Raw genomic sequence first — 14429 nt, 5'->3', positions numbered from 1 at the left:
TGAATTACTGGGACTTTATCAAGATAAAAAGCTCCTGCACAGCAAAAGAAACAATCAACAAAACTAAAAGACAACCTACACAATGGGAGAAGATATTTGAAGGTGACATATCAGCTAAAGGGCTAGTATCCAAGATCTATAAAGAACTTATGAAACTCAACAGCAAAGAAACAAGCAATTCAATCATGAATTGACCAAAGACACGGACAGAAATTTCACAGAAGAAGACACAGACATGGCCAAGAAGCACATGAGAAAATGTTCCTTATCACTGGCTTCAGGGAAATACAAATCAAATCCACCATGGGATACCACCTCATACCAGTGAGAATGGGGAAAATTAACAAGACAGGAAACAACAAATGTTGGAGAGGATGTGGAGAAAGGGGAACCCTCTTGCACTGTTGGGGGAATATGAACTGGTACAGACACTCTGGAAAAGTGTGTGGATGTTCCTCAAAGAGTTAATAATCCAACTGCCCTACAACCCAGCAATTGCACTGCTGGGGATTTACTCCAAAAATACAGATGCAGTGAAACGGCAGGACACCTGCACCACAATGTTTATAGCAGCAATGTCCATGATAGCCAAACTGTGGAAGGAGCCTCGGTGTCCATTGATAGATGAGTGGATAAAGAACATTTAGTATGTATATATATATATATACACAATGGAATATTACTCAGCCACTAGAAACGACAAATACCCACCATTTGCTTTGACGTGGATGGAACTGGAGGGTATTGTGGTGAGTGAAATAAGTCAATTGGAGAGGGACAAACATTATATAGTCTCATTAATTTGGGCAATATAAAAAATAGTGAAAGGGAATAAAGGGGAAAGGGGAGAAAATGAGTGGGAAATATGAGTGAGGGTGACAGAACATGAGAGACACCTAACGGTGGGATACGAACAAGGGGTTGGAAAGGGAAGTGGTCGGGGGGACGGAGTGACTAGGTGTCGTGTACTGAGAGTGGCGCTTGATGGGTAGAGCACTGAGTGTTATGGTATATATTGGCAAATGAAACTCCAATAAAAAATATACTAAAGAAATAAAAATTTAAAAAATTTTTAAAAAAGAAACATACCTCAATGAATTATTTGCTAACTGATCTTCCTGTTGGGAATAATTGCTAGAGTTCATTCTTTAAAATACATGTAACTTTACTTGTTTGATATCAACTATTATGCATAATTTTCTATTACTATCATAATTGGAATCTGTGCTCTTCTCTTTCACTGAGTGCAGAGAAGTATTTCCACAACACTTATACAGTGAAGCTTTTGCTTCCCTCTAGCATCACAACTCACACCCTGATTATCCATCTATAACTAATGCTAATATCTATTGTTATCCCCAAGAGTTCTAGTTGGAAACTGGAGCCTACATTATGAAATAAAATTTAATATTCCATGTCTTTTATGTAGTCTAATTTAGAATTGATTTCTTGTATAGACTATAACAAAAACTTACTCACAAATCATAGCATGTTAATGTATTAATTGAAAGATTACTTTAGATATTAATTTTTAAGCTAGGTCAAATTATAATAGTATGCTGTATAAAAATTAACAACATTTAAGTACCAATTTTTTCATTTTCTTATAAAATTTGTGAAGAAAAATTCAGATATATATCTAAGGTTGAAGATAATTCATTTAAGTCCCCATTATATATATATTAAACCAGCCAACCATTTTTATCTATGTCACAAGTATAAAATACCTTTCAATTCCCATTAAAGGACTATAACATGAAATCAATATGATCAATAGGTACATAAAATGCTAACAGAATAAATTATTTAAAAAACACAAACAACAAGTCTTGCAATCCTTTAAAATGTATTACTCACCAGAAATAAAGTTCGGAAGTTGCTGAGATCACCAAAGAACTCTTCTATGCTCACTGTCTTAGAGTCAAAAATAAAGTATTCTCCAAGATTCTCATAGAGCTTTAGCATGTTGTTGTGCATGGTGAGCAGTTTTTCATACTGGTCTCTGGCACTCTTTGTAAAGCTGTAGCTTTCTGTCAAGGAACATGACCTGATAGTATCTTAAAGGCAATCACTAGATGTTAAGATTGAATTGTATCATTTTTATAAACACTTATGTATTAATTTGTTAGGGTTGCCATTACAAATACCACAGACTGAGTAGCTTAAACAATAGAAATGTATTTTCTCACAATTCTGGGGTTAGAAGTCCAATATCAAGGTGTTAGCAAGTTTGGTTTCTTTTGTGGCCTCTCTCCTTAGCTTATGGATGGCCACCTTCTCAGTATATCCTCACATAGCAGTGCTTCTACCTGTGTTTGTGTCTTCATCTTCTTTTCTTATGAGCACAGTAGTCATATTGGAGTAGGGCAGAAACTAGGACCTTATTTTAATATAATTGCCTCTTTAAAACCCTATCTCCAAATATAGTCAGTCACATTCTGAGATTCTGGGGGGCTAGGGCTTCACATAAGAATTTGGAGGGGGACACAATTCAGTTTATAATAATATGCTAGAATCATTATATTGGTTAATGAGGTTAAAAAATTTGTAAATTATGCAGAACTATCTAATGTATAACAATGCAAAACATGTTTGTTAAATGAAAGTATATAAGTACAAATACCAGAAAACTTAGTTATCTTTTAATGAACAAGGTAGGTCAGAAACAAACAACAAAAAACTTAGAAAAAAATATTCTCTTTCTAAATACACGTATTCTATTCAGAGAGAGGTAACCGCAAATTCTATATATAGGCTGTATACATATGGTTTGTGTGTGTGTGTGTGTATCCCACAAGAAGAGGGGAAGGAGAGGGGGGAAAAGGAGAAGGACAGAAGGCAAGAGGAAGGCATGAAGAAAAAGGGAGAAGAGGGAGACAGAGAAAGTGAGAGGAAAGAGAATGGGGAGAAATTCTGTTATTGTTCTAGAACCTTAATTACCCAAAGGGCTTGCTAAAACCCAGATTGCTGTTTGCTAGGATTGAGCCCAGGAGCCTGAGAATTATGATATATAACAAGTTCCTAGGTGATGCTGAGGCTGCCAGTCCTGGATATACCTTGAGAAGTATGCTCTAGACAAGTTGTTTATCCAGAAATTAATTACATCATTGTTTTTAAAATTTTATCAAAAAAGTGATAATAACCAGTACCAAAATAGAAATGAATCAAATATATTTATGTGTCTAACTAAAGACATCATTATATATAAATTTATCATTAAAGAAAGAAATTACAGTACTTTCTTCTGATTATAGAGGATATAGAAAATTATCTCTTTATGGGTGCCTGGATGTTTCAGTTGATTAAGTTTCTGAATCTTGATTTTTGGCTCACGTCATGCTGGGTCTGGAGCCTGCTTAAGCTTCTCTCTCTCCCTTTCCCTCTGTTTCCCTTGCCCACTCACACATGTGTGCACACACTCTCTCTCTTTTTTTTTTTAAGATAGATGATAGATGATAGATGATAGATAGATAGATGATAGATAGATAGATGATAGATAGATAGATAGATAGATAGATAGATAGATTATTTATTTATTTATTAAAGAGAGAGCACATACATACATGAGAGGTGCAGAGGAAGAGGGAGTGAGAATGCCCAGCAGAATCTACACTGAGTGCAAGGCTCAACTCAGGCTCAATTTCAGAACCCTGAGGTCACGACCTGAGCCAAAACCCAGAGTTGGGTGCTTTACCAACTCTGCCACTCTTTCTCTCTCCTTAAAAAAAAAAAAAAATCTCTTTGGGCAAGTTAGAAAACAAAAACAAATAAACTACAACTTCCAATAAACTCAGAAGCAAATATTGTGAACAGTTTGGAGCATTTTCTTCTAGTCTTTTTTCTATGGCTCAGGCTGTGATCCTGGAGTCCTGGGATCTAGTCCCACATGGGGATCTCTGCATGGAGCCTGCTTCTCCCTCTGCCTATGTCTCTACCTCTCTTTCTGTGTGTCTCTCATAAATAAATAAATAAAATCTTAAAAAAATAAAAATTAGAGGTACATTTAAAAAATATAATGATCACAGAAGTAAAATGTTTTTACATGAAAGGTAAAATGCTTAGAATTGAAAAAGAAGGATAATAACACAGTTTAGGGCATGCTATTATAAGGTCCACTATAGTGTATTAATATTTTATGGTAGTATTATTTTATCAGGCACTAAGAAATGGTACTATTATTTTACTATTATTTCATCAGCACTAAAAATGTGATTTTATTATTTTAAGATTAATCTTAAAATTTACAAATATAAATATGTGATTTATAAAAATATAAATCTTATATATTTAAGATTTTCTGAATTCTGCAGTATGTTTTATTATTAACTTGGGGCCAAATTTATTTTCAAGGGGAACACAGCTCTCATTTTACAATGGAAGTCAATGGAGAACATTGGACCATTTTTTTTTTTTTTTTTTTCTCAGACCATTTCTGGAAAATTACTTTGCAGCTGAAACTTATTGGATACAAGGTGATTTTTAAAAGTGACACAGGACCCTACCTATTTTCTTTCTTATGCTACTTAAATATTAGCATTCACATTAGCAACACAAAAAACTTCCCTTGCTTTAACAATTAACACTAAATCTTTCAATCCCCAAGTCCATTTTGACCTTAATAGACTGAAAGAATTAATGCATTTCTGACTTACTCTTTCTTTTTTAGCAAAAATAGATCTCATATACTGCTACATACACATTTGAGCTATTACCATATATTCTTTGACTTTTAAGAAATTGTTAAACATCTTGTTTAACAGTTGCAGAAATATGAATACTCTTCGTTTCCTAGCACAGAATGAAAGTGAGATTTTTGTTTGCTAGTCTCTCTTACCTAAACTAACAGACTCATGCCATAGAGTCTGTTGCTAGGCATAAAAGTTATCAAAGGTCACTTACTTGTACTCTATTTGCAATGCAAAGTACTAAACTGTATATTTCACAAGGCTCAACATCTGTACCACACAGAGAAAAGCAAAAGATAAAAAAGGGGAAAAAAACTGTATGTTTCCCATCTATCATAACATTTTTTTTACCAGCTACAAATGTCTATGTAATGATACATGACTTCATAAATTTGTTCTCCTAGAAAAAAAAAAGATTTCAGAAATTCTGTATACCAAAGTGAGAAAATTTGAAAAATTCTGGGCATGGCTTATCTTAGAAATAACAAATGGAAAGCAGACCAATCTCCAAGTCCTTTACTTACTGTCTTCAAAGTGATTATCCTGTAAAAGGGATAGATGGCATGAGTCAGCATTGGAAATCTTTCACAATTGCAAGGAAGTCACCAAATCCTAACTGGAACTGCAGGTAAAATAGAGCTAGTAGACACTATCATTCCTTTTCATCCTTTTACTGAAGTTAGGAAATTTTTATTTTAGTTTTTTGAGCAGCCATTAAACTCACTAGTTAGTATTATGCTAAGCTTTGTGATGGATCTAATGATCATTAAAGCCAATCCAGCCCCTTAAATAGTTTATAATCTAGTATTAGAAATAATTCTAACATTAATTTGCATTTGTATGGAATTTTACCATTTACGATACACTTTCCCTTCTATTATGTTCCATATTCTTCATAACAATCTTATCAAAAAGGCAGAGAAATACTAGTATTCAAATTTCAGAGTTGTAGAAAGAGATAGAAGGCACCCATCCATCTAGGATTAGCATTTAGTGAAGGGAAGCAGAATATGCCACCCTAAAATATGCCTCCTTGGCTTATTTATTTATTTATTTATTCATATTTTAATTTTAACCTCAGTTAGTTAACATAAAGTGCAATATTAATTTCAGGAGTAGAATTCAGTGATTCAATACTTACATACAACACCTAGTGCTCATCACAAGTGCTCTCCTTAATATCTATCACCCATAGAACTCATTCTCCTGCCCACCTCCCCTCCAGCAACCCTCAGTTTGTTTGCTAGAATTATGTCTGTTTTATGGTTTGTTTCTCTCTCTTTTGCCCCATGTTCATCTGTTTGTTTCTTAAATTCCACATATGAATGCAATCATATGGTATTTGTCTTTCTCTGGGAGAAGATATTTGGAAATGCAAATTTGCATATCTGATAAAGGAAGAGTATCCAAAAACTATAAAGAATTTACCAAACTCAACACCCAAAACACAAATAATCCATTTAAGAAATAGGCAGATGTTATCGATTATTTTGAGATGATTGAGAAACAGTAGACACAAGAAAAGCTCTGAAAAGAGTAAAAGTTACTTTTTTGAAAGGGAAATTTACATTTACAAAGGATGTCTCCTTCTCTGTAGTGGGAAGAGAAGTATGACTCTGTATCACAAGAGATTCACTGGTATCCAGAGTATCACTGGTTAAGTCGAAGATTTAAATATGCATAAAAACTGTACCCTTGTTTATGGTGAATTCCCTCCTTATCCATATGCCCCTTCCCCATAATGAGTGTCCTTACACCTTTCTTTCTTTTGTCTTTAGCTGAAGATGGTATTTAAACTGGTAGCTTAGGTTTAGTATTCAAAATATATAAAGAAATTATAGAACTCAACACCTCAAAAACAAATAATCCAATTTTAAAAATGGGGAGAAGACATAGCAGACATTTATCCAAGGAAGACATCCAGATGGCCAACAGACATATAAAAGATGCTCAACATAACTCATCATCAGAAAATGCAAATCAAAACTACAATGAGATATCATCTCACACCTGTTAGAATGACTGAAGTCAAAAACACAAGAAACAGGTGTTGGAGAGGATATGGAGAAATAGGAACTCTCCTGCACTGTTGGTGGGAGTATAAACTGGTACAGCCAGTATGGAAAACAGTATGAAAGTGCCTCAAAAATTTAAAAATAGAACTACCCTATGATCCAGTAATTACACTAATGGGTATTTACCCAAAATATACAAAAATACACAAATTCAAAGTGATGCATCCCTATGTTATTTGCAGCATTATTTACAATACCAAATTATGGAAACAGCCCAAGTGTGCATGTATGGATGAATAGATACATAAGAGGTGGTGTACACACACACACACACACACACACACACACACACACACACACTGGAATATTATTCAGCCATAAAAAAGAATTAAATCTTGCCATTTGCAACAATATTGATGGAATTACAGAGTCTAATGCAAAGGGAAATAAGTCAGTCAGAATAAGACAAATACCATATTATCTCATTCATATGAGCGACCTTAGTGAGCGACCTTGCTGCTCTCCAGGAGCAGTGGCTTAGGGTGCACCTCTGTCTCTAGGTCCCCAGGATCCCCAGGTCCCTTGGGGTAGAGACTAATTTAGCACAAGATAACATGTGCCAATGCCATTTGTAAAGTGTATGGTCTTATTCTAAGTGACTAATGGATTTGTTTGAGGTTTTTGCTTAAGTTTTGAACCAAATCCTAGAGCCAGCTGATACTATTTAATAATCTGAGGATAGAATAATGGTGTATCAATAAATGAAGGTTCCTCCTATGATGTCTGGTAGATTATGGAAGATGTAAAATATTTTACCTCCCCCTTCCCTTTTTTTGACTTTGTATTTTGCTGCATGTTTCCTTCATTTTTAATCAATAAAGAGTAAATTGTCAAAAAAAAAATTCCACAGAATTTGGAAATTCCACAGAATTTCCTTAAGGAAATTTGTTTGTTTCCTTAAGGAAACAAAACAAAACAAACAAGAACAGGAAAAAAGAGACAAACCAAGAAACAGACTTTTACCATAGAATACAAACTGATGGTCATCAGAGGGGAGTTGAGTTGGGGGAATGGGTGAAATAAGGATGAGGATTAAAGAGTACACAAAACTGAGGGGAGCGCTTGGAGGGATGAGCACTGGGTGTTATGCTATATGTTGGCAAACTGAACTCCAATAAAAAAAAATATATATATACATGTATAAATAAACAGTACACTTATAATGAACCCTGAGTAATGTAGAGAATTGCTGAATCACTATATTATACACCTGAAACTAATATAACACTGTATGTTAACTATACTGGAATTAAAAGAAAGAAACCTTAAGTTAAAAAAAAAAGAAACTGGTACCTTAGGCTCCTCAGGGAGTTACTCATTTTTCCTGGGTATTTTCCATGTATTCATGAGGTATATATGTTAATAAACTTCTGTTTGATTTTCTTTGGTTAATCTATCTTTTATTACATGGGAGTCTCAGTGAGGGAGTCAGAAGGATAGAGGGAAAATTATCTTTCCTCACCTACTGGAGACATCATGATAGTCCCTTGCATAATGCCTAGTCTAGTGTTCTCTTGATATGATAGAAATGTATTCTTTTTTTTTTAAAGATTTATTTATTTATTCAAGATAGACCTAGAGAGAGAGGCAGAGACACAGGAGGAGGGAGAAGCAGGCTCCATGCCGGGAGCCTGACGTGGGACTCGATCCCCTGACTCCAGGATCGCACCCTGGGCCAAAGGCAGGCACTAAACTGCTGAACCACCCAGGGATCCCTAGAAATGTATTCTTTATGACAACCATCATATTACCAAATTCAATGTTCACCCCTCTGTCCTCCTTTTGATGTCTCAGTAGATTCAGATACATTTAGCCACTCAGTTTCTATGACACCCACCCTCATGCTTAAAATATTGTCTTATCTCCTCTCCTTTTCTGGTAACTTCTATAAAATTTTAGAGTACCCTGAAGGCTTGGTCCTGAGTCCTCTATCTACATGCTATTTAACTGATCTAAGTAATTCACATGACTTTAAATACCATGTATATTGGTGACTGTCCCCCTCCAAATTATATATCTAGCCCCAATATGTCCCCTGAAGAATTCAACTGCTACTTGTCATCTCTATTCGAATGTTACTGTTGTTGTCCTTTTAAGTGGACTTTCTTGGTATCAAAAATGTTAATCCTCTTGTGAAAACCCTATAACAATTTACCACAACACTTGGAATAAAATCTAAACTCCTTTTCAGGGTTTATGATGATCCACATTATCTGGCCTCTACTCACCCCTGGAACCTAATGGAATCTCATTCTTCCTCTTAAGCATTATGCTGAGCCACATTAACCTTTTGTTGTTGTTTTTTCCCCTTGAATATACCAAGCTTTCATACCCAACTAAGGGCCTTTGCACTTGCTGTTCTTCCTGCTTAGAGTGTTTCTCTTTTCACCAGATCAATCAATCTCAGCTTAAAAGTCACCTCCTCACAGAGGCTTTCCCTAACCACTCAATCTAAAATATCCACTTTCAGAGCATCTGGTTGGTGCAGTCAGTTGAGCTACTGTCTCTTGGTTTTGGTTTAGGTCACCATCTCAGGATCATGAAATCAAGCCCTGCATCAGGCTCTGCAGTCAGCAGCAGAGCCTGCTTAAGACTCTCTCTCCCTCTCCCTCTGCCCCTCCTCCTTTCTAAAATAAATAAATCTTAAAATATCCACTTACATCACTATTACTCTTGCTTACTTTGTTTCATTATGCAAACTTATAACTATCAGACATTATCTTTCTTTTTTTAATTCTTTATTGCCTGTCTTTCCCTACTTAAAAATGTGGCCCCTGAGTTGACCTTTCATGTTTTATTGACTGAAAATAAAATCAGCCCCTACAATAGTGCCTAGCACATAACAGGAATATTATGAGTGACAAAAGATTATGGGGTACTTTGGGGAGGATGATTAGACTATCCTGGGATTGAAAAGTAGAATGACCTTTTCCCACCTGCTTAAACAACCTTGGGAGTTTTTGAAATATTTAGAGAGAAGAATCCTTAGAAAACAATGTGCTTTCCAAGAAGAATTTCCAAGATGGGGTAATCATGGTATTTTATATCTTCAGAATAAGTATAACTCTAAGGTGGTAAAGTGAGCATATCTAATAAATATAAAAAACTTATCAAAGATAAGGTGGGAAAAGCAACTTAGAATAATTTTTCTTTTACCATTTGACTCAAATTCATCCTTCTACAAAGACATTTTTAATTTTTCCAGCTTGGAAGTTCATCAAAATAACTGTGAATTAAAACACATCATCTTTTTCCTAAGATAAGTGTTCATTGCAAGGCTGATAAACTAAAATGTGCTCAACATTTTAAAACAGTAGCAGATAAAATGTTAAACTTTTATAAATATCCATTTTATTTTAAATATTTTATTTATTTATTTATTCATGAGAGACACAGAGAAAGAGAGAGAGAGAGAGAGGCAGAGACACAGGCGGAGGAAGAAGCAGGCTCCATGCAGGGAGCCCGTCGTGGGACTCGAGCCCCGGTCTCTAGGATCACGCCCTGGGCTGAAAGCGGCGCTAAACTGCTGAGCCACCCAGGCTGCCCTAAATATTCATTTTAAACCATTTGATCTTAATGTTGATCCGAATCTGGATACTTAATTTATAAAACATATATCATAGATCCCACAAAGCCTTTTTATATTAACTCACTTGACAATCTGACCTAGGGAAGCAATCTTCAGTTACTTGGGTATTTATGTACTATACAGAATTATATAGAACTTTATCATCTATATTTTTGTGTGAATATATGTAAATTTATAGAGTATATTACATAGTAATACTGTAATAGTATGGATTTAAAATTCAACCTGAAACAGCTGTATTCATCCATAGGCATTTACTCAAAAGCAAATTATTTTCTTTACACTTTTAGGTATATTATATATCGGTTTTCACTATTTTTGGTAGCTGTACCTGTCTATAAATTTGTTAAAGGTAGGTATTATTAACCCTCGCCCTCTAACTGGCAAAGTAGCTGATAGGGTTCAGGACATGTTACTCCAAAATATGGCGCCATGGCATATTCAAAATTTTAAGAGAAAGGAGGAAGCTGGAAGGTCACTCTGACTTTCTCCTGAAGCAAGTTATAAGGCCTCTATGTGTAAAGTGCCTTCCTATACCCTGAGGAAACAAAATACCCTTATCTCCAAGATGGAGGGATACTGAAAAGATTCTGAATGGACAGGTCTTGCTAATTTCCCCCCAGTTTAATACATTTACTGTATGCTTTTTGCCCTATTATATCTTTCCACAACTTTCTAGGCTTTATCAAATCTAGCATAAAAAAGAGGTTTAACAATTTCTTTGGCTCTTAATTTCCTAATGAAGGTTCCCATGTCATGTCAAAGTTATATTCAATAAATCTGTATGCTTTTCTCCTCTTAATCTCTTTGTCAGTTTAATTTTTAGACCTACCCAGAGACCCTGAGAGGGGTGAGGAAAATTTTTTCCTACCCTACATAGTATTGCTTTATCAAATACTAGGCAGAGAACACTATTTATCATTTTACTAATTTTGATATAAAGAGTAATTGTTACCACAGAAAATTTGTTTCAGTAGAACCAAAATAAGCACTAGCAGGGCACTGGGAATGAAGGAGTTTATGTATCTCACAGGTAATTGAGTTAAATCAGTTCTTAAAATTTCTCATTTTCATAGGGAGTACATTAGTTATGCTTTTAATTAAAAAAACCTTGAAATTTGAAATAGTGTTATTGCTGGATTGTTGAGAACAGGGGAAAATCAACTTGAGATCCACTTAACCTTCACACAAGCTTTCGTTAGCAACATGGCATAATTATTCATTAAAATAAAAGGAAGTTACAAATATACACTCTATTGAAGATTATAAATATCATTTCTTCTTTCCATAACCTGCCAGAAAACATTTCTCTAAATGCTAAAAACAAAATATTAATGTTTCAGTTTGAATATATTTTTAGTAAAAATTTATATTTCATAGAAATTTATCCTTTAAAAATAATATTAAGATATATCAAAGTAGTCGGAATTTACTTATAAATCACACATTATGTGATGAATATGTGTGGACAAATATTTTAAAATGTGAAACATTAGCAAGGACAATAAGGAATGAATGTTTTAATTTCCACTTGGATTCAACACAATAAAATACTTTAGGATATAGATTACAAAATTTTTAAAAAAATCATATTACAAAACTTAGGGATAGGACACAATATAACAAAGATAGCATAGTTAATTATAAAAATTTCGAACTAGGATCCCCAGTTTTTAACATATAGGAGGCAATTATGTTATTGGAGAGATGAAACCATTTTGTAATGACCCCACTTTTCCACAGATGGCCTGATTCAGCCATGTATAAAGAAAATGTTTTTAAATCAGTCTCCACTTAAAGCTACAAATGTGATGACAAAGGTAAGAGGTACACTCAGAACTCCTTTTCTCTACCTCCTTTCATTATTTACTTCCTTTTCATCTTTTGTAGATTTATTTTTACCCTTCCTTTGAAGATGGGCTACCTTCACATTCTTAGACACCCAGCAGAGTGATTTTTTCATTTATCTACTCAAATATATTTATTAAGTACCTGCCATGTGTCAGGTATCTTTTAGGTGCTGAGGATATGGTAGTAAATATTCACAAAAAGTCGTTGGTCAATGCTTTCATAGACATAGTTTTGTGGGAAGACATACAATAAACAAAGAAATAGGGATGCCCGGGTCGCTCAGCGGTTGAGCATCTGCTTTCGGCTCAGGGCATGATCCTGGGATCTCAGGATCAAGACTCACATAGGGCTCCCTGTGAAGAGCCTGCTTCTCTCACTGCTTATGTCTCTGCATCTCCCTCTGTGTCTCTCATGAATTAAAAAAAAAATTTTTTAAACACAAAGAAAAAAATAAAATAAAATTACAAATTGAAAAATAAATGTGATTGTAAAGCAGAGGCTATTAAAGAATGCATATTTGGGAGACTTAACTGAGTCCTGAAAGGGAAGAGCTAAGAGGAGGAACACTGGGGTAAGGGTGTATGAAGGCTCTGATAGATATTAAATATTGTAGGAACACAAAGAAGAGGAAAAGGCCCGAATGTGAGAACCTCTGGAGTAAGTGGGAGATAGGAGGTAGAAAGTTCCTGAGGTACTTAGGGGCCAGATTCTACAGGTCTCTTAAGCATTTTGAAGTTTTTCCTGAGAAAATTCTAAGTCTTTGGTGAGTTTTAAATAAGGAAATGATAGGATCAGTTTTCTTCTGCTCAAAGGCATAAGAGATACTAGTTACATTCACACACACACACACACACACACACACACACACTCCACACTAACAATAATAACAAAAACATCCTTAGGACTAATGGAACACAGATTATTAATAGTAAGTCTACTTGTTAATTCCTAACTACTGATAAGAGTGGATATTATATGAATATTCGATTAAAGCATATTTAATAAATTATTAAGAATGTTACATAGAATCAAAGGCAGTTAAAAAATAGCAGGTGTTAGGCAATACATAACTATGCAGATTGGCATATAAACAGTTGTATTTAGAGTAACATAAAAGTTATGATTATACAATTTGAGTTTAATATTTTGGAAGGTCAGTATTGTTATTTAATATTCATAACATGCATGGACATACATTAATTAGATCAAGTCCAACCTCCAGCCTTACTGTATATTTAGTTCTCAGCATCATTTATCATGTAGCAACACTGTATACAAAACTGTTAGAGACTAAGTAGAGTAAAAGAAAGTAAAGTGATGAGACATGGTTCCTAACCCTCACTGAATTTATAAACTAGTGTTGAGAGGCAGAGCAGCACTAGCAGAAAGTAATGTTTATTGAACTCTACAATGAAGCAGTCACTGAGTTAAATGCTTTGTAAGTCTTGTCATATTTAACCCTCCCAATGGCCCTATATGCATATATGCTATTACTATCTCAATTTTCCACAGGATGAAATTAGCCTCAGGGAGATCAACTGACTTTCTCAAAAGTAAGCCATCTCAGTAATAAGTGGTGGATTAAGGATTTGAATCTGGGTACCTTTTCCCATTCTCCCACAATACAAAACTATGTATTTAACCACCATGCTATACTGCTTCCCCTGTTACATAAATAAATAAAAATACATAGTAACATAAACTAAGCTCCATAGAGGAATTCAAGAACTATGTGGAAATGCATAGCAGGAAGTGATTCTGAGATTATTAGGCACGATCTCAGAGGGAAGTAACTTTTGAGTTCCATCTTGAACTATGGGAAGGATTTCTCAATCTAGAGAGAAGACATTCCAGACAATGAGAATAGCATGAGGAAAGATATAAATGTATCTGGAGTTACCAAAGAACTCTATTATGGGAAAACATAGTTTGAGTATGCAGGGAGATGTAGAGGAAGATAAGACTGTGATAGGTGGCAGAACAGGCCACCTAAAACATGCCTCTTTGACATATGATTGATTTTGAGTTGAAGGCACTTGGAAAGACAGCAAATGTAAGGAGAAGCTTTCTCTGAACTCTCCTTATCTGCTTAATGACAGATCCTCTAAAAGGAACTCCTGTGTTATAAATCTTCCTGGGAGTTTCATCAACCAAGGAAGATTGACTCTTATCAAAGGAAAGTAGGGGTGCCTGGGTGCTTCAGTTGGTGAAGCAGCCAACTCTTGATTT

General features: G+C 34.8%; 1 protein-coding gene across 6 annotated transcripts in view; it reads right to left on the bottom strand.

The window, feature by feature from the left end:
* Nucleotides 1-14429, bottom strand: part of DIAPH2 (diaphanous related formin 2) — a 1085411-nt gene that overhangs the window by 265463 nt on the left and 805519 nt on the right. For all 6 annotated transcript variants that reach the window (XM_072744409.1, XM_072744404.1, XM_072744407.1 and 3 more), the window contains one exon: nt 1858-2022. In XM_072744409.1, the coding sequence (XP_072600510.1) occupies nt 1858-2022 (165 nt within the window). The remainder of the gene's footprint in view (nt 1-1857; nt 2023-14429) is intronic.

Source organism: Vulpes vulpes, chromosome X (assembly GCF_048418805.1).
Source record: "Vulpes vulpes isolate BD-2025 chromosome X, VulVul3, whole genome shotgun sequence".
Lineage (NCBI taxonomy): Eukaryota > Metazoa > Chordata > Mammalia > Carnivora > Canidae > Vulpes > Vulpes vulpes.
This window is presented reverse-complemented; position numbering and strand designations above follow the sequence as displayed.